This window comes from Zalophus californianus, chromosome 9 (assembly GCF_009762305.2).
Source record: "Zalophus californianus isolate mZalCal1 chromosome 9, mZalCal1.pri.v2, whole genome shotgun sequence".
NCBI lineage: Eukaryota > Metazoa > Chordata > Mammalia > Carnivora > Otariidae > Zalophus > Zalophus californianus.
The window spans coordinates 122,674,532-122,689,444 of record NC_045603.1 but is presented as its reverse complement, the minus strand read 5'-3'; the positions used below and the strand labels follow the sequence as shown (position 1 = coordinate 122,689,444).

Sequence of the window (14,913 nt, the reverse complement as noted above, 5' to 3'; positions counted from 1 at the left end):
AAACTTGGAAGCTACTGATGTGTTTTATTTATTGCTTTCCTAATACTGTTCCTCCCTTTATTTAGATCTGAGTTTCTGACGGGTATCATTTTCCTTCTCTTTGAAGAATTTCAAAGCCGTTGTTTCCTTGTTTATTTTCTGTTTAGATAATCTGTCCATTGATGTAAGTGGGGTGTTAAAGTTCCCTATTATTACTGTATTATTATCAATTAGTTCATGTTTGTTATTGTTTTATATATTTGGGTGCTCCCATATTGGGTCCATAAATATTAACAATTGTTACATCTTCTTGTTGGATTGTCCCCTTTATTATGATATGGTGCCCTTCTTCATCTTTTGCTATAGTCTTTGGTTTAAAATCCAGTTTGTCTGGGGGCCTGGCTCAGTCAGTTGGGTATCTTATTCTTAGTTTTGGCTCAGGTCATGATCTCAGGGTCCTGAGATTGAGTCCCATGTCAGGCTCCACAGTTAGTGCAGAGTCTGCTTGAGATTCTCTCCCTCTCACACTGCCCCTCCTCCTGCTTGCATGCTCTCCCCCTCTCTCTAAAATAAATAAGTAAATCTCTAAAAAAATAAAATCGAGTTTGTCTAATATATGCATCGCTACTCCTGCTTTCTTCTGGCATCCATTTTCATGGTAAATGTTTCTCCATCCCCTCACTTTCAATCTATAGGAGTTTTTAGGTTTAAAGAACCTAAATCTAATAGACAGGTCTTATTTTTTATCCTTTCTGACACTCTATGTCTTCTTAATGGAGTATTTAGTCCATTTACATTCAAAGTAATTATTGATAGATATATATTTATTGACATTTCATTACTGTTTTATTCTCGCTTCTGGAGATGTTCTCTGATCCTTTCTTGTTTTTGTCAATTTTGGTCTCTCTTTTGTATGCAGAGTCCCCTTTACAATTTCTTGCAGGGTAGTTTTAGTGTCACAAACTCCTATAGTTTTTGTTTGTCGGGGAAACTCTTCATCTCTCTATTCTAAATGAGAGTCTTGCTAGATAGAGTATTCTTGGCTGCAGATTTTTCCCAGTCAGCACTTTGAATATATCATGCCACTCTCTTCTGGCTTGCAGAGATTCTGTTGGGAAATTTCTAGAAATCTCTAGCTAGCCTTATGGGTTTTCCCGTGTAAGTTAAGGACTTCTAGATTTTTTTCTTTATCACTATATTTTGCAAATTTGATTACAATATGTGTTGGCCTATTTTGTTGATCTTGATGGGAGTTCTCAGTGCCTCCTGGATCTAGATATCTGTTTCATTCCCCAGATTAGGGAACCTTTTTGCTATTATTTCTTGAAATATATTTCTGCCCCCCTTTCTCTCTCCTCTTCTTCCAAGACTCCCATAATCTGAATGTTATTACTTATGATGGAGTCACTGAGTTCCCGAAGTCTCTTATTTTGTTGCATAATTCTTCCTCTCTTTTGTTCAGCTTCATTATATTCCATTATTTTGTCTTCTACATTACTAATTCGTTTCTCTGCTTTTTCTAGCCTGCTGTTCATTGCATCAAGTCTGTTTCCAATCTAATTTATTGCACTCTTCATCTCTGATTCTTTTTTAACCCCTTTATCTCTGTGTTAAGGGTCTCACTAATGTCTTTTATTCTTTTCTCAAGCACGATGAGTATCCTTATGATTGTTGTTTTAAATTCTCCATCAGGGGTGTTACTTATATCTGTTTCATTTATATTTCTGGCTGTGGCCTTATCTTGTTCTTTCACTTGGGATCAATTCCTCCATCTTGGCCTTTTGTCTAAGTCTCTGGCTTCTTCTTTGTGTTAGAAAAGCCTCTTATGACTCCTCCTGAATATAATGGCCATGAAGAAGAGGTCATGTAGTGTCAAGGTCCTGGCACTTCAGGGAGCATCTCTGGAATGTGCTGAATGCACTCTGCTATTGTGTTCTTGCTGCTCTATCCTTCAGGCCAGTCATCTGCAGAGGCTCTCGTCTGCTGTGGGCAGTGCTTGGTTCCTGGCCTGAATGTGACAAGTTTTAACTAGGAGTGGTCTGGTCTGCTTGTGAAATGAGACCTGAAACCACTTCCACCAGAACTGAACCCCTCCAGAACTCTTCTGGCCAAAAGACATGATGTGGGCAGGGGTTTGTGCTGGTCTTCTGGGGAAGGGACTGCTGTGTTACAACTGAGGCATGCTTGACTGAGAAGAGCAGTTCTGTCAGAGTGCAGGGGTGTGAAGCTTAGTGTTAGCAAGTTAGGTAGGTAGTATTGGTGCCAAGCTGCTTCCCTTGGGTGGCTCTGTGTTTATGCTGGGAGATGGGGGAGGGAAGTGGTGTCAGCCAACTCCATTGTTCCTGGAGAGACATCTCAGTGAAATCTGCCTTTCATGGATGTGTTCTGAGAAGAGCGAATAATCTCCCCACTGTATTCCCTATGCGTTCTTTAGATCAATGTTTCTGCACTGTCTGCCCTCAGGTTGTTTGCCTGCCTTCTCTCTAGAAGTAACACAGTGCTCTCTGGGCTCTATCCCAGCCAAGCTCACTGACCTTTAAAACTTAAGACTTTAAGCCCTCCTAGTTGCAAGAACTCACAAAATTCAGTCCCTCTTTTTTTCCAAGTCAATGACTTTGGGGAAACTTTCTCTTTGTGCATTTCCCTGTGTACTCTTCTATCTCTTACCATTCTTGGTGACCATGGCTCCTTCCCCTCTGCAGCACCCACCAACCATTTCTCCTCTAAACCACATCTCCACTTTCTAACTTCTTCAGTGTGACCTTCTCTCTTCCTTTACTTATGGAGTTTGTTCTGTCAGTCTTTGGCTCAATTTCTGGGGTATTTAGGATGATTTGATAGTTATCTAGTTGTGTTCATGGGACAAGACAAGCCTATGGTCCTCCTATGCTGCTGCCATCTTCTTTTCCTAACATTACTTAACAAAACAGGTCTATTGGCTACAAATTCTCTCAATTTTCATTTGTCTGAGAAAGTGTTTATTTCTTCATTATTTTTTAAAGATTCTATTTGTTTATTTAAGAGAGACAGAGAGAGTGCACGCGTGAATTGGGGGGGTGCAGAGGGCGAGGGAGAGAGATTGAGAATCTCAAACAGACTCTGCATTGAGATTGGAGGCCTATGTGGGGTTCGATCTCATGACCCTAAGATCATGACCTGAGCTGAAATCAAGAGATGGACCCTATTAAAGGCAATCTTCATTTCTGTTACATTGTTTTGTTTTGTTTGGTTTGGTTTGGTCTCTAGCATTTTTTATTCTTTCTTAGAATTTCCATCTCTCTGACTACATTGTCTATCTTTTTCTGCATGTTTCTACTTTTTTCCTTTAGAGCTCTTAACTTATGAATTATCGTGGTTTATTTTTTTATTTTAATTAATTTATTTTTTATTTTATTATGTTATATAAATCACCATATATTACATCATTAGTTTTTGATGTAGTGTTCCATGATTCATGTTTGCATATAACACCCAGTGCTCCATTCAATATGTGCCTCTTTAATACCCATCACCAGGCTAACCCATCCCCCCACACCTCTCCTCTCTAGAACCCTCAGTTTGTTTCTCAGTGTCCATAGTCTCTCATGGTTCGTCTCCCCCTCCGATTTCCAACCCTTCATTTTTCCCTTCCTACTATTTTCTTTTTTTAACATATAATTATTATTTGTTTCAGAGGTACACGTCTGTGATTCAACAGCCTTATGCAATTCACAGTGCTCACCATAGCACATACCCTCCCCAATGTCTATCACCCAGCCACCCCATCCCTCCCACCCCCCGCCACTGCAGCAACTCTCAGTTTCTTTACTGAAATTAAGAATTCCTTATATCAGTAAGATTATATGGTACATGTCTTTCTCTGATTGACTTATTTTGCTCAGCATAATACCCTCCAGTTCCATCCACATCATTGCAAATGGCAAGATTTCATTCTTTTTGATGGCTGCATAATATTCCATTATATATATATATATATATATATATATATATATATATACACCACCTCTTCTTTATCCATTCATCTGTTGATGGACATCTTGGCTCTTTCCACAGTTTGGCTTTGTGGACATTGCTGCTATAAACATCGGGGTGCACTTACCCCTTCCAATCCTACATTTGTATCTTTGGGGTAAATACCTAGTAGTGCAATTGCTGTATCATATGGTAGCTATATCTTCAACTCTTTGAGGAACCTTCATATTGTTTTCCAGAGTGGCTGCACCAGCTTGCATTCCCATCAACAGTGTAGGAGGGTTTCCCTTTCTCTGCATCCCCACCAACATCTGTCACTTCCTGACTTGTTAATTTTAGACATTCTGACTGGTGTGAGGTGGTATCTCATTGAGGTTTTGATTTGGATTTCCCTGATGCGAAGCGATGTTGAACACTTTTTCATGTGTCTCTTGGCCATTTGGATGTATTCTTTGGAAAAATGTCTGTTCATGTCTTCTGCCCATTTCTTGATTGGATCCTTTGTTCTTTGGGTGTTGAATTTGATAAGTTCTTTATTGATATTGGATACTAGCCCTTTATCTGATATGTCATTTGCAAATATCTTCTCTCATTCTGTCGGTTGTCTTTTGGTTTTGTTGACTGTTTCTTTTGCTGTGCAAAAGCTTCATATCTTGATGAAGTCCAAATAGTTCATTTTTGCCCTTACTTCCGTTGCCTTTGGCGATGTTACTATGAAGAAGTTGCTGCAGCTGAGTTCGAAGAAGTTGCTGCCTGTGTTCTCCTCTAGGATGTTGATGGACTCCTGTCTCACATTGAGGTCTTTCAACCATTTGGAGTCTATTATTGTGTGTGGTGTAAGGAAGTGGTCCAGTTTCATTCTTCTGCATGTGGCTGTCCAATTTTCCCAATACCATTTGTTGAAGAGACTGTCTTTTTTCCATTGGACATTCTTTCCTGCTTTGTCAAAGATGAGTTGACCATAGAGTTGAGGGTCCATTTCTGGGCTCTCTATTCTGTTCCATTGATCAATGTGTCTGTTTTGTGCCAGTACCATACTGTCTTAATGATGACAGCTTTGTGGTAGAGCTGGAAGTCCGGAATTGTGATGCCACCAGCTTTGCTTTTCTTTTTCAACATTCCTCTGGCTATTTGGGGTCTTTTCTGGTTCCATACAGATTTTAGGATTATTTGTTCCATTTCTTTGAGAAAAGTGGATGGTATTTTGATAGGGATTGCACTGAATGTGTAGATTGCTCTAGGTAGCATTGACATCTTCACAATATTTGTTCTTCCAATCCATGAACATGGAACATTTTTCCATTTCTTTGTGTCTTCCTCAATTTCTTTCATGAGTATTTTATAGTTTTCTGAGTACAGATCCTTTGCCTCTTTAGTTAGATTTCTTCCTAGATATCTTATGGTTTTGGGTGCAATTGTAAATGGGATTGACTCCTTAATTTCTCTTTCTTCAGTCTTGTTGGTGTATAGGAATGCCATTGACTTCTGTGCATTGATTTTATATCCTGCTACTTTACTGAATTCCTGTATGAGTTCTAGCAGTTTTGGGGTGGAGTCTTTTGGGTTTTCCACATAAAGTATCATTTCATCTGCAAAGAGTGAGTGTTTGACTTCTTCTTTGCTGATTTGGATGCCCTTTATTTCTTTTTGTTGTCTGATTGCTGTGTCTAGGACTTCTAATACTATGTTGAATAGCAGTGGTGATAGTGGACATCGCTGCCTTATTCCTGACCTTAGGGGGAAAGCTCTCAGTTTTTCCCCATTGAGAATGATATTCGCTGTGTGTTTTTCATAGATGGCTTTTAGGATGTTGAGGTATATGCCGTCTATCCCTACACTCTGAAGAGTTTAATCAAGAAAGGATGCTGTACTGGGGTGCCTGGGTGGCTCAGTCGTTAAGCGTCTGCCTTTGGCTCAGGTCATGATCCCAGGGTCCTGGGATCAAGCCCTGCATTGGGCTCCCTGCTCTGCGGGAAGCTTGCTTCTCTCTCTCCCTCTCCCCCTGCTTGTGCTCCCTCTCTCACTGTCTCTCTGTCAAATAAAAAAAATAAAGGATGCTGTACTTGTCAAATGCTTTTTCTGCATCTATTGAGAGGATTATATGGTTCTTGTTCTTTTATTAATTATTGTATCACATTGATTGATTTGTGGATCTTGAACCAACCTGGCAGCCCAGGGATAAATCCCACTTGGCCGTGGTGAATAATCCTTTCAATGTACTGTTGGATCCTATTGTCTAGTTTTGGTGAGAATATTTGCATCCATGTTCATCAGGGATATTGGTCTGTAATTCTCCTTTTTGATGGGGTCTTTGTCTGGTTTTGGGATCAAGGTAATGGTGGCCTCATAAAACGAATTTGGAAGTTTTCCTTCCATTTCTATTTCTTGGAACAGTTTCAGAAGAATAGGTATTAATTCTTCTTTAAATGTTTGGTAGAATTCCCCTGGGAAGCCATCTGGCCCTGGGCTCTTGTTTGTTGGGAGATTTTTGATGACTGCTTCAATTTCCTTAGTGGTTATAGGTCTGTTTAGGTTTTCTATTTCTTCCTGGTTCAGTTTTGGTAATTTATACATCTTTAGGAATGTATCCATTTCTTCCAGGTTATCTAATTTGCTGGCATATAGTTGCTCTTAATATGTTCTTATAATTGTTTGTATTTCTTTGGTGTTGGTTGTGATCGCGCCTCTTTCATTCATGATTTTATTGATTTGGGTCATTTCTCTTTTCTTTTTGATAAGTCTGGTCAGAGGTTTATCAATCTTATTAATTCTTTCAAAGAACCAGCTCCTAGTTTTGTTGATCTGGTCTACTGTTCCTTTGGTTTCTATTTCATTGATTTCTGCTCTGATCTTTATTATTTCTCTTCTCCTCTTGGGTTTAGGCTTTCTTTGCTGTTCTTTCTCCAGCTCCTTTAGGTGTAGGGTTAGGTTGTGTATTTGAGACCTTTCCTGTTTCTTGAGAAAGGCTTGTATTGATATATACTTTCCTCTTAGGACCGCCTTTGGAGTATCCCAAAGATTTTGAACCATTGTGTTTTCATTTTCATTTGTTTCCATGAATTTTTTAAATTCTTCTTTAATTTCCTGGTTGACCCATTCATTCTTTAGTAGGATGCTCTTTAGCCTCCATGGACTTGAGTTCTTTCTGAATTTCCTCTGTGATTGAATTCTAGTTTCAAAGCATTGTGGTCCGAAAATATGCAGGGAATGATCTCAGTCTTTTGGTACTGCTTGAGACCTGATTTGTGACCTAGGATGTGATCAATTCTGGAGAATGTTCCATGGGCACTAGAGAAGAATGTGTTCTGTTGCTTTGGGATGGAATGTTCTGAATATGTCTGTGAAGTCCATTTGGTCCAGTGTGTCATTTAAAGTCTTTATTTCCTTGTTGATCTTTTGCTTAGATGATCTGTCCATTTCAGTGAGGGGGGTGTTAAAGTCCCCCACTATTATTGTATTGTTGTCAATGTGTTTCTTTGCTTTTGTTATTAATTGGCTTATGTAGTTGGCTGCTCCCATATTAGGGGCATAGATATTTACAGTTGTTAGATCTTCTTGTTGGATAGACCCTTTAAGTAGGATATAGTGTCCTTCCTCATCTCTTATTATAGTCTTTGGTTTAAAATCTAATTTGTCTGCTATAAGGATTGCCACCCCAGCTTTCTTTTGGTTCCATTAGCATGGTAAATGGTTTCCACCCCCTCACTTTCAATCTGGAGGTGTCTTTGGGTATAAAGTGAGTCTCTTGCAGACAGCATACTGATGGGTCTTGTTTTTTTTCTATCCAATCTGATAGCCTGTGTCTTTTGATTGGGGCATTTAGCTCATTTACATTCAGGGTAACTATTGAAAGATGTGAATTTAGTGCCATTGTTGCCTGTAAGGTGACAGTTACTGTATATTGTCAGTGTTCCTTTCTAGTATATGTTGCTTTTAGGCTCTCTCTTTGCTTAAAGGACCCCTTTCAGTATTTCTTTTAGGGCTGGTTTTTGTGTTTGCAAATTCCTTTAGTTTTTGTTTGTCCTGGAAGATTTTCATCTCTCCTTCTATTTTCAATCACAGCCTAGCTGGATATAGTATTCTTGGCTGCATATTTTTCTCATTCAGTGCTCTGAATATATCATTCCAGTCTTTTCTGGCCTGTCAGATCTCTGTGGATAGGTCTGTTGCAAATCTAATGTTTCTACCATCGTAGGTTACAGACGTCTTTTCCCGCACTGCTTTCAGGATTTTCTCTTTGTGTCTGAGACCCGTACGTTTCACTATTAGATTTTGGGGTGTTGACCTATTTTTATTGATTTTGAGGGGGATTCTCTGTGCCCCTTCATGTCTAGTTCCTTCCCCAAATCAGGGAATTTGTCTGCTATAATTTGCTCCAATATGCCTTCTGCCCCCCTCTCTCTTTCTTCCTCTTGGACCCCAATTATTCTAATATTGTTTTGTCTTATGTTATCACTTATCTCTCGAATTTTGCCCTCATGATCTTGTAGTTTTTTATCTCTTTTTCTCAGCTTTATCTTCCATCATTTGGTCTTCTTTTTCACTAATTCTCTCTTCTGCCTCATTTATCCTAGCAGTTAGAGCCCCCGTTTTTGATTGCACCTCATTAATAGCCTTTTTGATTTTGACTTGGTTAGATTTTAGTTTTTTTTTCTCTAGAAATTGTTTCTCTAATATCTTCCATCCTTTTTTCAAGTCCAGCTAGTATCTTTAAAATCATTATTCTGAATTCTAGTTCCGACATCTTACTAATGTCCATATCGATTAGGTCTCTGGTAGTCGGTACTGCCTCTTATTCTTTTTTTGAGGTGATTTTTTCCATCTTGTCATTTTGTCCAGAGGACAATAGATGAATGAGAGAACAAAATGCTAACATGGTAACTACAACCCCAGAAAAATATACACTAAACAAATCAGAAGAGACCTGAAACCAGGGGAAAAAAAAGGGAAAGAAAGAAAAAAGAAAAAAAAAGAAAAAGAAAAAAGATTAAAAGTAAAAAGAATATGATCAAATATGATAAGGCTAGTGCATAGATCAGTGCCACACACATAGATTTTGGGCATATTTTGATCTGTTATAAGAAAGTACCTCCCAAAATTTTAAAGAGAGTAAAGCTCTTATATGTACAAAAATAAGGGTAAATATGCTGAAGGAGTAGAATATGACTGCGAAGATGAGAATTATAAAAGATTTTATAAAGGGAATTAATTAGATAAGAAGTTGGTTGAAAAAGAAAGAAGAGGAATTAAAAAAAGGGGGGGAGAGAATGTGATCAGGGAGGAGACTAGAACAAAGCCATACACTAGAGATGTAGGGTATATTTCTATCTGTTAGAAGAAACTGTATCCTCGAATTTTAAAGAGAGAACAACTTATATATATATACCAAAAATAAGGTTAACTACTATGAAGGGATAGAACGTGACTCTAAAAATGAAAAATAAAAAATATTTTTAAAAAAGGGATTGATAAGATGGTGGTTGAAAAAGGGAAAAAGAAAAACTCAAAGAGAAAAAAGAGAAGAAAATTTAAAAAATTAACTTTGAAAGACTAAAGAATCAGGGGGGAAAAAGCCGTGAATTCTATGTGCAGTGTTCTCCTAGCTCTGGAGTTCTGCTGTTCTCATTGATCGGTAAACTTGTTGTTCTTGCTGATCTTCTGGGGGAGGGGCCTGTTGCTCTAGTTCTCAGATGTCGCAGGTGAAATTGCCCTGCCCTTGCCTGGTCTGGGCTAAGTAATCTGCTCGGGTTCGCTCTCAGAAGCTTTTGTTCCCTGCAAGCTTTCCATATGGCTTTGGAGGAGGAGAGTGAAAATGGCGGCCTCCCAATTTCCGCCCCGGAGAAGCTGAGAACTCAGGGCCCTGCTCCTCAGTGCGCCCCCAGAGAAAAGCAGTCAATCACTCCCATCTCCCCGGTCTCCACCGCACTCCGTGCTCACCCGGCCTGTGACAGAGCGTTTCTATCTCTGGCACCCGACCCCGTGTGGAATCTCCAAACCCAGCAGATCCCTGCGGTGCACTCCCGTGCCGCTCCTCTCAGGGGAGGAAGGGGAGTATCCCCAGATCTGCTGCTTATCGGGTTCTGCTGGAGGAGCAGTGGCTCAACTGTGCCATGGATAATGGGTTATGGCAACACTGAGCTGACAGCCCACTCCTCGGCTCCGTTTCTGGAGCCGGCTTCCCTGCTCCGATACCTGGGAGCTCTGCTGCACTCAGGCACCCCTGGTCTTTCTGTGACCCCGAGGGTCCTGAGACCACACTGTCCCGCGAGGGTTCCACCCCCCGCTTAGCCACTGGAGCAACGTCTCTCAGCTGAGTGACTTCTAAAAGTTCTGATTTTGTGCTCCGGGGCTCTATCACTTGCCAGAAGCTTTGGACGGAGTCCCCTTCCCCCGCCATCTATCCTCCCAAATATGTACTCGGATTCACTTCTCCGCACATTGTACCTTTCAGAAAGTGGTCACTTTTCTGTTCAGAGAGTTGCTGGTATTCTTTTCTTAGATCTGTTGAGTTCGTAGGTGTTCAGAATGGTTTGATCCCTATCTAGCTGAATTCCTGGGACCAGACGAAATTTAGGTCTCCTATTCTTCCACCATCTTGCTCCTCCCCCTCCTCAAAGTGGTTTTAAGTTCTTAGTCTTTTAATTCCAACATTCCTGCCATATCTGGGTCTGGTTCTGATACTTGCTCTTTCTTTTCAAACTATGTTTTTTGTTTTTTGCCTTTCAGTGTGCTTTGTAATGTTTTGTTGAAAGCCAAACGTGATGTGCTATGTAAAGGGAATTAAGGTCAATAGGTTTAGCATGACCTATTATGTTTATGTAGCTAGAGATTAGACTCTTTACTGCTTGTCACAGCTGTAGATGCATGAGGCTAAAATTTCATCTGGTATCCTTGTTTTTGTCTTACCTGTTGTTTTGGGTTTCCCTAGACCTTAAATTATGTATGAGACCTACAGTTCTTTGGATAGTATTACCCTATTATTATATAGGACCCCTTTTTATGTGAGTTGTGGTAAGTTGTAAGGAGGAAGAGAAACATTCTAGAGTACTATGATTAGATCTCATTCTTTTGATGAGATTGTTCCTCTGTTACATGACCTTTAGATGTGCTTCCTCCCCCAACATTAGGGGAGAAGGCTGGAGGGGGCTGGATCTGTGTATTTTCCTCCCCTCATATGGAAGGCTAAAGCCTGCTTGAGTTGATATTTCTCTTCTCACAGGTCAGTTAGGTTCTGATCAAACTCCAGTTAGTAAGGTGGTGGTAAATTTGTTTCTTTTTAATATAAGCCTGGTTATTAATAGCTGAACAGTCCAGGTGTTTTTTCATGTCTATTTCCTCAGGACTAATCCTAGTAACAGTACTAGTTTAGGGTTTCATACTTTGTGATAATGCTTGGAATTTTGCACATCCTGTCACTTACTCATAGCCCAAGGTAGTGAATGTTGGTATATTTTCCACCTTAGTTTTTGAGCAGGATTCCCCAACTTTAATCTTTGACTTCCATGAGAGAGTTTGTTCCTCCAGCTTTTGTTTGCAACATTCAAGTTAGTCAGAATCTAAGCTACCACAGCCTGGGTCTGGTCTCAAAGTTCCAGAGTTCTGTGGTTTCAGCCCTACTCATCACTTGGTAGAATTGTTCTTTCCTTATCTTTTGAGATATTTTATGTTGAAATTGATCTGTCTCCGCTTTTGTAAAAATGTGTCTTTATCTTATTTATCATTTCTTTGTGTTTAGTTAGATACAAAGTGTTACCTTAAAATGGTATTTTGCTTATAGTCTTACATTTCTCAATAAATAAGAGTTTTACCTAATTTGAATTCATAGTTTTTAGAAATTATAGGAATATATACTAACTTACACAGAAATAACCCATTGAAAAACTTTATTATTTAAAAGTGAAGTTGTAAAATCATAGAAGTATCTTTGTATCTCTGCATTGTCTATATTGTTAAATTTAAGAACAGTACAAATTTAAAAGTGAAGTTGTAAAATCATAGAAGTATCTTTGTATCTCTGCATTGTCTATATTATTAAATTTAAGAACAGTGCAAATTGGTTTTAAATATCAAATGGGGTAAAGTTGATTGATAATATTTTTATATGCTACAATATCCATACGTGCAGTTTAATAGGACTGTGGTATCTGATACTTCCATGTGTTGGGTAAGAAATTTTGATTATGTTATATGTTAATTATATGTAATTTAATTATAATGTTTAAATTGTATTCCCTTAAACTATAAAGGTTTTTCTATAACTAAAAAGTAGAAAAAATAAAAGGGGAAAGAATTCTGAGAAGAAAGGTGAGGAATTCTTTGTTAAAGAAAGATTGCATTGTGACATTTAAAGAAAATGATGATAATTTTGTAGCACAGAGGTTTTTTATATCAGGAGATATCTTTTAAAAAGAATATTGAGTTGAAATTTCCTAATTTCAGGAACTAGGAGCAGATATCAGTGTATTTTAAAATCAAATATGGAAATGAAAACTTTTAATTTGTAGTTGACATAATCATTTTAAAATATCATATCTCTAATAATCATAAATAAATCAGTAAATAAATAAAACATCCTATCCCTTTAATTAAAATATTAGTGTTTCAAGCCTGATTTTGAAAAGTCCATAAATACAATAATTTTGTTTAAACAGAAAGCAGCTAATTTTTTTCTAAATTTCTTCCTTTTCCTTCATTTTTCAGGTTATTTTATATGGGTAGGAGCTAAGGATGCTTCTACTCTTAACTATGTAGACAGCAGGGCTTATTTAAATAGCTCTGTGTGTCACTGCCTGGGCAAGAGCTGCCATCTTCAATTCTATTATTCCATGGAAAACAGTGTTCTGAGAGTAGGACTATACAATAATAAGGTGAGAAGAAACTTACATTTATTTCAAATTCATTGAATAAGTCAAATTTCTATTTTGGCAACTTGTGTTTCTATTTCTCAGTTGTGTGTAGGCTTTAGGTATTCTTTAACTTGACTTTCTTAGTATACCTTTGAGAAGACATATTAAGAACCTGTTTTATGAGGCACCTGGGTGGCTCAGTCGGTTAAGCGTCTGCCTTCAGCTCAGGTCATGGTCCCAGGGTCCTGGGATCGAGCCCCGCATCGGGCTCCCTGCTCAGTGGGGAGCCTGCTTCTCCCTCTCCTCCCAGCTCTTTTCTCTCTCTAACTATCTCTCTCTCTCTCAAGTAAATAAATAAATAAAACTTTTTTTTTTTTTTTAAAGAACCAGGTTTAAGACCTACTGTCATGTAGGTGCACCAGAGTGTCTCAGTTGGTTAGGTGTCCTATTCTTGATCTCACCTCAGGTGTTGATCTCAGGTTGTGAGTTCAAGACCAGTGTTGGGCTCCATGCTGGGCATGGAGGCTACTTAAAAAAAATACTCTCATGTAGAAAATTTAACGTGATAATTTGTACAATATTATTTTTAAAAATTGTTAAAAATTCATGGAAGTATATTAAAGAACTTATAGGTCTAATAAAAATGAGATATTTGAGATTCTGTATTGTTGGCTCTGTATTGACATTCTGATGGGATCTGTTTTGGATTTTAGATCCATATATCACTAGACCTATAATTATCATGGATACAAATTACTTGTTATGGTACCAGTAGATATAATTTTAGTGACTGGTAATTACTGATTAAATACAAACAAATGAGTCATTGGAATGGGAAAAAATGGCTCACTGGGTTGAGTGAAAATTGCAGTGGTAATGCTAGCAAATAAAACAAATCCAAGCTTTTTTCTTTTTCTTTTTTTATACCTAACTTTAACTGAAAACAATCCTCCACAAGTGGAAAAATATCTGAGACACTTTAGGAATTTCTATTGTGAAGAAAATTTATTTATAGATAGAAGTTAAAAAAAAAATCACAGGGGTAAATAGCAGTCATTCTAGCAATGGGAAACAGTTAACAATAATTGCGGGGATTCTGACAGGAAAAAGGAAGACAGTAAAAACATCCAAGTCAAGATTCTTTTGGCTTTAGATGCTTTGAATAAATCCAGTTGAAACTTCCTCCTGACATTGGCCAGATTCATTTTCCAACAAAAGGTTATTTATCATCTATTCTTACCAAATATCACTAACCCTCTGTCAATAGCATTTTTTTAAAGATTTATTTATTTATTTATTTGAAAGAGAGAGAATGAGAGAGAAAGAGAGAGAGAGAGAGAGCGCACATGAGAGGGGGGAGGGTCAGAGGGAGAAGCAGACTCCCTGCTGAGCAGGGAGCCCGATGTGGGACTCGATCCCGCGACTCCAGGATCACGACCTGAGCTGAGGGCAGTCGCTTAACCAACTGAGCCACCCAGGCACCCCAATAGCATTTTTTCTGTTCCATTTGCTTCTGAAGTCTGAAGTGCCATCATAATTAATCCTCAGGTATGACCTATTACCTGCCTATTACTGGGAGAAATGAAAATTCTAGAGGAATTCTCTTTTTTCCCCCCTAGTTCTTTCACATCACCCCTCTCTTTTCTTTTGTATCGTTTTGTTCATGTCCAGTCTTTTTTCTTCTACCTCTTCTTTTTCAGAACATTCACAGAGTTCTAAAGCATGAAGTTGAGTGAATATGCTCATTAGATGGCCTAATACATTTTGTTTGTTTGTTTTCATGGATGAGACGCAATTTTTAATGTTCTATAACTATGTTATAGTTTTGTGGCATTTTTGTGATAGTATTTTACACTAGAATAATCTCATTGAGTTTATATTATAGTTAAAAGTGTTTTAAAAAATATATGGTCCTGGGTGCCTGGGTGGCTCAGTTGGCTAAGCATCTGCCTTTGGCTCAGGTCATGATCCCAGGGTCCTGGGATCGAGTTCTGCATCGGGCTCCCTGCTCAGTGGGGAGTCTGCTTCTCCCTGTATCCCTTCCCCTTGCTCGTGCTCTCTCTTTCTCTCAAACAAATAAATAAAATAATTTAAAAAATATATGGTCATATGATAG

General features: G+C 38.4%; 1 protein-coding gene across 1 annotated transcript in view; it reads left to right on the top strand.

Moving 5' to 3' along the window:
• The window catches only part of MALRD1 (MAM and LDL receptor class A domain containing 1), a gene marked incomplete at its 5' end in the record, with an annotated part of 847,841 nt that overhangs the window by 91,903 nt on the left and 741,025 nt on the right, over positions 1-14,913 (top strand). Inside the window, one exon of the mRNA XM_035729081.1 lies at positions 12,652-12,818. Coding sequence (XP_035584974.1) covers positions 12,652-12,818 — 167 coding nt within the window. The remainder of the gene's footprint in view (positions 1-12,651; positions 12,819-14,913) is intronic.